The sequence below is a fragment of the Sander lucioperca genome, chromosome 1 (genome assembly GCF_008315115.2).
Source record: "Sander lucioperca isolate FBNREF2018 chromosome 1, SLUC_FBN_1.2, whole genome shotgun sequence".
Classification (NCBI taxonomy): Eukaryota; Metazoa; Chordata; class Actinopteri; order Perciformes; family Percidae; genus Sander; species Sander lucioperca.
The window spans coordinates 10,413,737-10,422,791 of NC_050173.1; the positions used below are offsets into that span (position 1 = coordinate 10,413,737).

At 39.4% G+C, this 9,055-nt stretch overlaps 1 protein-coding gene across 1 annotated transcript in view; it reads left to right on the forward strand.

Annotated features, from left to right (window-relative positions):
* Positions 1–9,055, forward strand: part of LOC116034928 — a 32,406-nt gene that overhangs the window by 22,159 nt on the left and 1,192 nt on the right. The window contains exon 5 of the mRNA XM_031277702.2: positions 5,995–6,098. Coding sequence (XP_031133562.2) covers positions 5,995–6,098 — 104 coding nt within the window. The remainder of the gene's footprint in view (positions 1–5,994; positions 6,099–9,055) is intronic.

Below are 9,055 nucleotides of genomic sequence, written 5' to 3' on the forward strand. Positions count from 1 at the left end.
TTGGGCAACATCTCACTGGCAGCTGAACTGTAAATAAAAAATGTGTGAAATGCAGACGACGGTCATAGCACTTTGCCTGAAAACATAGCTCCTGCCATGTCAGGCTTGTGAAATGTTTTGACAGAAGCTGGCAGCTTTGGCACTTTATCATGTTACAAAGTCAACTGTGTTAAAGGAATCACAATATCTCAGGTGGTTATGTTTTTTCTTTCTCCTCTCCATCAAATCACCATTAACATCACTGTGAATTTCTTTTGGTTTCCTCCTAGCAGCTCTTAAATGTGTGTGACATAACTTGCTGCGGTCTTGCTGAGCCCGGTAAAGTGATCTCAAATTATGCGGTGCTGGAAGATGAGCAGCGCAGACGAGAAAGTTAACGCTATCTGTTGGATAGACTTCTGGTATTTTAAAATGAGGGTTTTCACTCAGGTGATCCCTTTTGTATGATTTTGGAATAATCTGGGTTTGTTTTTCTTTTCATACCCCGGCCAGTTTTGAAAGCACATACAGCTTGAAGAACAGTGTGTAGTTTCGGCTATTTCTGTCCAACAAAAAGACAGTGATGTGAGTGTCCCTGTCAGGGAAGGAAATAAAACCATCATGGGGGAAAGAATACGCTAAATAACACAGTGAGTGCAGGTCAAATAGAATAAACCTGCTAATGAAAAAAATACTTAAGAAACACATTCAATGTAGTACATAAAAGGGCACAAAATATGTGTTTAATCAAATGTATAACCCAGAAATGTAATACCAGCAAAACAAATTTAGAAAACAAATCAGTTAGACAAAAATTCTATTTGTAAAAAAATATTGATGCTGATGAATCAGAAACAGGCCTCGGTTTTCTCAGCTTCGGTCAAAACCGTTGGCCAGGCAGGCTGTGATGTGGCCACTTAGTGCATGATGATACTGATGTCAACCACATCAGTCTAAACCAATACCTCAACGCTACTCAAAACACATAATATACAGCAGTTTCCAGTCCAACCCAATACCTTCACCAGCACTCACCATGCAAACTGAGCAACCGAGAAGTGTTGGTTCTCTCTCAGACTTCACAGAGAGATGGAAATATTCAACCAAACATCAAGAAAAAATAATGCAAAGGAAATAGTTTAATCCTGCAGCAGTGGCCAAGAAGGCTTGTTTGCATGCCTTTTGCTCTTTGTTTTTTGTATTTATATGGCCAAATACAGCAGAATAGTTTAATATTTTCAACTGATATCTGATTTGGTGGGTATTTTTCTGAATTCCTCTATTCTTCTTTTGTGTCTTTTCTTGTTTTCTCTCTTTTGAGTTTTTGGCAGTTGCATGGATGTAAACTCTTGTCACAATGAATACGAGACATCATCAGTCACTCTGTTGTCATAGTTTCCAAGAGAAAAATGATCTTAGTGTTCAGACCTCAACTGATGCAAATCAGATATTAAATAATAATAGGGGCCACTTTTGCGTTATGATTTTTTGTTGCTTGGATGACACATTTATATTTCAAATTAAAAAAAAAAGCGTGACATATTTAGTCGCTGCAGAAAAACACAGTAAAGTCATCCAAATATCTAAATATTGGACCCAGAATAAAAGAACCAAACCAATTCCATTCTTCTCGCTGAGTTCATGACACAAACTATTCTGCAAGTGACAATATTTCACAATACAGAGTGAGACCACTACGGGCTGCAGGCATGCAGTAGACCAACTCACAGCTGGTCACCATGTCGAGGTCAAATTGTGAACAACCGCAGTATAATCTTCAAAAAAGCCCCTGGATAAACAGTGGAAAGATTTTCATAACCTCCCATAACCTTTAGGTTCAGATGGAGTCTCACTGACCGTGTTTCTGACAGGAGGTCTGCAGTATGTGTGTGTTCCCGTGTGTGTGGATCTGTGAGCATGTTATGTATATGTGCACTGTGATGCTGTTCAGAGCAGTAAATTCATTATAAAAGTGACGATGAGTGTTTGATTCATCTTAACTTGCAAGTGAATGTTACCCTCAACATTATTTTCTATGGTATCTGGGCAAAAACACGTCAAATTATCAGGGACAATTTTTAACGTTTTGGTCGTCTTACAGTATCGTATATTTATTAAGTTACCTAGGTTACCTGCGTTGAGAACTACTTTGTTGCATCTCATTCCCCCTCTGTCTTCCTTCATTTCCAGTCATCTCTCTTCTGTTGACTACTACTACTAAAAAGGAATGAATACCCCAAACCACACTTTAAAAAAGAAAGAAAGATCTATCAAAGACATCAAGTGACTTTCATGTCAAACCAAGGTTAATATCCTCTCAATTGGGCAATAAACTAGTAACTGTAGGCTACTCAAACAGTACTTTATTCAAAACTAGACATTCTGTGCTAGCAAGCCAGTATTGCCAGTGTGTGTTGGGAAGCTACTTTTGCCTTATGTCTACTCAGTCAGATTCAAACACAGGTTTAACTGGGAAAAGAGTAGAAGAAAATGGAGTCATTTAAAGAGAATGATCATGAGGACAGAAGGATGTGAGGAAGACAGAAGTAAAGGAACATTGAAGGTAAAGGTTAGGAAGTCTGAGAGAACCACACAACAAATTAACAACAACCATCCATGAAATGTGGATAAACATCACAAACTCAAGACACAAGCAGTCATGATCTGCCAGTGTCATAACCCTTTAATGACCAATAAAAGTAATAGATTAAAAAAAAGGCTTAAATCTAATAATGCTGCTGTTGCGTATCTGCAGTCTGCTTTCGTACATCTGATTTGCATTTTAAAAGGCAAATTTCCATTCACATTTAGAGATTTGACAGAGTCACATTGGAGTTTAGTTTTGGCTAAAAAATCCTAGTGGTCTTGATGAAGTTGTTAATGAACAGTTTCTTACTGTTAGAAGGCCAGATTGTGTTTATTTGTACTGCTTTGGGTTTGACTGGCAAAGACCCTTTTGGCTTGTTTTTATGAAAGTTGTAGAGTTGTCCTGTTACACACAAGTGTTTGCCCTATGGTGATAGCGGAAAATGTCCATGCCTTTTATATTAACTAAATCCTGTGCTTTTTGCGCGTTCAGTGTTGGGTTATACAACAGTTTTTCTTTTGCACTTAAAAACAAAAATTCATAATTAAGATGGGCTGAGATCCAATGGACACAAGGAGGAACAGTTTTCCCTTCTCAGAAAAAAGGGAAACATACAGTAACACACCCAAGGCACCAATAAGGCAAAGTGTTGAACGTATAATATTTCACTTTTTAAGTTTTAGAGCAAGGTATGTCTAGCACCAGAGTTTAAACCGTTTGCTCATGTGTGTATGTGCATCTGTGTGCGCGTGTGTGTGTGTTGATAACAAAAACCTGATGAATGGGTCGATGTTAAAAGCTCAGGTCCTGTTTTTCTCTGTCTCCTTGCCATAAACTCTGTTGTTCGATCTAAGCCTTTTGTTGCAGCCTGGCCTTTCAACTCGCAGGCAGACGGGCTGCTTCTGGTAACTGGTAAAGGGGCCATAAAAGAGCCCTGTGCTTTGGTTTTTGACAAACCACATCAAACGGGAGGAGGGAAAAGGGTTTGAACAGGTGGAGCAGCCTTTTGCACAGCACTGACAGATCTTATTCTGACGGATTACAGTTTAGAAATGTCAGCTGTGTGTGCAGCGAGATGGAACATTTTGAACCTGATAGATAAGTGTTGTGATACAGGTCTGTGTGAATAATGGACTTAACATAATGAACCAACATGATGCACTGTGAGCTTTGAAAATCTACTTCAAGTTTAGAGGCTTTAAAAAGCCTTTATTGACCAAATAAAGGAACAGTGGGGATGGAGTAATGCCAACGACTACATTTAGCAAAAAGAAACAAGGCCAAAAACTATTAAAAACCAGCAACACACATACAAGAGAAGATTGTTCGGAACTGCAAAACATCAAATTCATTTTGATGCCGTTGTCATACATTTCCAAAAACCAAACAGTCTCAAGCCATGAGACAGACTGATCTCATGAAATGGCGTATGTATGACACGCCAATTTGTATGCCATTATTTTTATTATTAATACATTATATTTACTTTTCATAAACTCAACCGTCGCTTTCTTCTTTTACTAAAGCCAACCCTGTTCTTCTTTTCCTAAACCCAACCGTAGCTTTCTACTCGCGATAACACGTTCTTCTCGCGATAACACGCCAAGTGGCGTGTATGTGTACGCCCGCTCTATACAGCGTAGACATACACGCGGATAGCTCAAAAAGCGTACAGATAACACGCCACTTGGCGTGTTATCGCGAGAAGAACGTGTTATCGCGAGTAGAAAGCTACGGTTGGGTTTAGGAAAAGAAGAACAGGGTTGGCTTTAGTAAAAGAAGAAAGCGACGGTTGGCGTGTATATTTACGCGAAGTCATGATGCCATGTTGCATGAGAAATAACAGACAACAGTGACACAGTTTAGTAGCGACAGATGTAACAGCAGTGAGAGAAAAAGAGGAAGGGGAATGAGGGCAGAGTAGGGGTATCTGGTAAGAAGACAGGTATGAGATTTGAAAGACATTTGCTGGATCTTTAACCCTTCCTCTCATACTGTATTAATTGTCATTTGCTTCTACTGGTCACTGTTTATTCCAGGGTTTCTTTTACTGCCTCCCTGCCAAAGTTGCGGAAAATATGTGCATAATCTAGAAATAAATAGTAAATGAAAACAAAAAATTAAATGGGTCCATCTTTAGTCTTTCATGGTACCCTTACTACCACTGTATATCCAGCCAATTCACTCTTTATAGGAGAAATAGGCAGATTCAAATGTTTTTTTTGGAAATGCAACATGGCATAAGGTTGCCTATAACTGAAACAGGAAGCTGTCTGTCAAGGAACTGTCACTTTAAAATCTCAAGAGTAGCAATACTAGACCTTTAGAGATACTATGGATAGACTGTCCCTGTTTCTCACTTTATCTATCCTGCAACCTGGCTCCACTTCCTACTGGGCCCTTCAGCTAATCCTTTCAAACCCCTGATAGTTTTATGGCTTGGTGTAACTGGCTTTAGGATGAGAGAAGAAAGGCCTGGCGACCACAGCTTAAACCAGTAATTGGTCTAGGCTTGAAAACTGATACAGACGCCTTGACCTCTTGCCAGTCTGGCAGCCAGAAAGCCTCTCTCAATCCTGTCCGTGTGCCCGCCTGCCTGCCTGCCTGCCCTAGCTCCCCTGGTCAGAAAAACAAACATAGGACGGAGAAATGTTTTTTTCCTGGCTTACACCTCGGTCCCACGGCATGCAGCCCACAAGCTAACCAGCAAATGAACAGGGGGCAAGAGGCTGGTCTGAGGTCTGACTGTCACATAGTGAAGAAAAAAAGAGAAGGGGGAGACAAGACTGGGGTTCAGTTGTGCAAAATAAACTGAGATGATTCAGGTTTCAACTACAGTATTTTTAAGCTATTTTGCTAAATTATAGAATCTAATTAAGAGTGATGCATGCTGACCTAAAACCTCATATTTGGAATATGATGCACTGTTTCACATTTTAAACCAATGCTAATATAGTGAAATGCCTATTCTATCTGGTTATTCAGATCCCATAGTGTTTCAAATGATTTCAAATTTTCTCTGTAACAATGCTAACATTTCCAAGAATCAGTAAAGGCCATAATTGAATTATTTTGCTGCTGTAGCACTGACATTTCCCAATTTGTGATCAATAAAGTCTATCGATTAGGAGACGGACAGAACTATTCTTTACTTTCCTCTGGTTTATATCACTTCGTCTTTGTGTTTTGTACTAATGGTAAAACAAAACAAGCAATTAGAAGATGCAAACATGGGTGTTGGAAAAAAATGTTACCTGCATTAATAATGAAATAATCAGTCGCGGCCCTATTCAGGACCATATGTATCTGGTATCAGCAAAATCAGCAGAACAAAAAGGAAACCACAATGTACATGAACGCAACAATATCTGAGGAACCTAGCCGCACAACCTTTTGACATGTTTGTTTATCTGTCCCCGCTGCACCAGGTATGTTGGAGATCAAGTCAGTGGATGTGGGAGTCGTGGCCATCAGGGGCCTCAGCAGTAACTACTACCTGGCAATCAGCAAGAAGGGAGAGCTATACGGAGCGGTGAGTAGCTGATCTGTCCCTTTGAATGTAGGATATAAATTACTTTTTAATCCAGAATCTCCTCTACTTTAAGGTGTTGAGTGTCCAACACTTACGCAGTGTCATGACTGTTAAAGTTTACTCGTGATACGGTGTAAAATCTGTGTCAATCTTAATGACTCTTAGAGACACTTTTCTCCCCAAAGTGCTGACCATGCAGCTTTGACTTTTCTTGAATGCTTTTTAAAACAATGGACAAGGCTGCAAGACTCTCAATTCCAGAAATAGGAACCAAAGTCAGTCAATGTGAGCTCTCCTCTCTGCTACCTACCTCTCCATTCATGAAACAGGGAACACAATCCTTCAGTTTCTCTATTCTGCTTCAGTCCCTCTGGGAGAGCAGCCCTTGTTTCATCTGTTTTTTTCTCTCTCCCTCCTTTTCTTCATCCCATTCTCTCCCTCCTTTTTTCTCTTTTACTTACTTTGAAAGACCCAACTTTCAGCGTGTCTCTCTGGGAGCTACACCACAGATGAAATGACACACGGTAGAAAAGACAGAGAGGCGTTCTGTTGCATGGCCTGAAACCGAATTCCCATGACGTCTTCTGCTCGGTGCAACACAAGCCATAGTAGCGCGGCAGCGAAGGGCTGGCGTTCGATTACACTTGATGGGTTTACACAGTGACTTCTTTATCCGGTGGTAATAAAATGAAATCATTGTTTCATTACATTGCCAGATTAATACACGTAAGGGACACAAAGGATTATGATTGCTTTGAGGTTTATACCATAATTCAATATTTATAGAATTCTCAAAGAAAACCAATGATGAAGGATGGATAAATTCATTAAAATGAATCTTTTTTTAACTGTCTGTCTATTAAATACAGAGATTTACTTTTTAAGATCTGGCCAGTAAGTCACTTAGTAAAACGGTAATGACATTATTATTTTTTACCACAATTTTATGTCACTCATGATTAGTTTTATTTTTTATCTGCCTTTCCAAACATTTTAATTGAAAGGCAGTCAGCACACACACAGTTTGGTTGTAGTAAAATATTCTCATTTTGCTTTGAGAACATTCAGTTTTACTTCTGGAACCAATTTAAACAGCTGTGGCCAGATACAGTGGAGAGAGGAGCAGGAGGGGGGGGGGAGAGAGAGAGAGAGAGAGAGTGTGTGTGTGTGTGTGTGTGTTCATGGCGAGTACATTTTTCCTCGTGAATAACCACATCCAGTTAACTGGCTGTTTAAGCGACGTTAGCCTTAAGCACAAGGGCAGCTTCCAGTAAACTGACAAATGTTACTCTCTCAGATCATTTTCTGTGGGTGGTGGGTGGTCACTGTGGTAACGTAAGCCACAAACACAGTGTCACGATGCTCTTTCCTGGCACAGAGCCCGAACCTTTAACACGTCGCATCTCATGCTAACCTCTCTGCCCCCGTCACCTACAACACCTCCCATAGCCCCCCCTCCCCAGTCCACTGACACACAAACGCCATTTACAACAATTCGACTTTCATGTCCAGTTTTTACGATTGGCCTTGATTACACTGGGGATTGTGCAACAGATACTTAAGCTATGGCTGACCATATTGTCACAATAAGTAAAATGCCATGTTGTTGCTGTGCTCAGAACAACTTTTAGGAACAACTAAAGTGAGTTTTGATGAAACGCCTAATAATGAAACTGAAAGATTAACAAGAGGAACTGAGTACATCATGTGGCTAAGGAGAATAAAAAGTGGATAAGGACAAGATTACGATTAAGTGAAGACTAGGCTCACTGAATTTGTGGGGTTAATATAAACATACAACAAGTGAGCAACCACAGCTGTACAGTATAAGAGCCTTCTGATGTGGGGAAAAGTTAAATATGACCCTGAGAAATCCACAAATCTCACACATCATCATCCAAGTTCTCAAATTCAACCACTTTCACATCTGCTCTCAACAGCTTAACTGCAATGCACGATTATTTAGAATTATTGACATGGTTTTTTTCTACTTAATTGTCTATAAAGAGGTCAAAATAAAGTAAGAAACGATCATCGCAATTTCCTCAAACCCAAGGTAATGCCATTAGATTGTTCAACCAACAGTCCAAAACCCACTCCTGGTTTGCTTTTTGGTCTCTTAACTAAGTCTTGATGTTTGCTACGGTGCCTCACCATAATGCACGTGTCAAACTCAAGGCCTGTGGGACAAACCGGGCACCTTGCAGAGTTTGATCCGGCCCGCACATCAATTTAGGTTCTCAATAAATTTTGGCCCGCCTATGTTTTTGTCACTTTTGCAGACGCTTTTTTCAACCTTTTTGCCACTTTTTCAGACTTTTTTTGGGGCGCTTTTTTTTTTCGTTGTTTTGGTTGCTTTTGTGATCTTTTTTGGCGATTATTTTCTATGATGGCTAAGAAACTTTTTTTTCCTGACTTTTTTTGGGCTTTATGTGGACCAAACTGTAAGTAAGAAGACTATATGAGACATGCAATAATACAGTCACAGATATTTGACTTTTTCTCTTAAATAAAAGCATGTCAATAAACTATACATGTCTGGCCCTTGGTGTGATTCTCTTTTTCCAGTGTGGCCCTTAGTAAAGTTGAGTTTGACACCGCTGCCATAATGTATTCAGAATCTGCCAAATAATTACAATTGTATGTTCTTGGTTGCTGCTTATTCTTGTTATTGTATGAATAAGAAAATGGAAAAAACAATGTTGCTTGTATGAACAAGTGCAGTATGTACCCCTTGTTGATCTGCAATAAACATATTTATAAAAAAAAAAAAAAAAAAAAAAAAAAAAAATGATATTCAGTTTACTGTTATAAAAGACAAAGAAAAGCAGCAAATCCTTGAAATTGAGAAACTGAAATTTAGGGCTGAACAATTACTTACTATATGGACTTGTGCAATATCCAAATCGCAGGAGGCCCAATATTTGTTAAAGGCAAGCTATCTGTCAAAATACCAT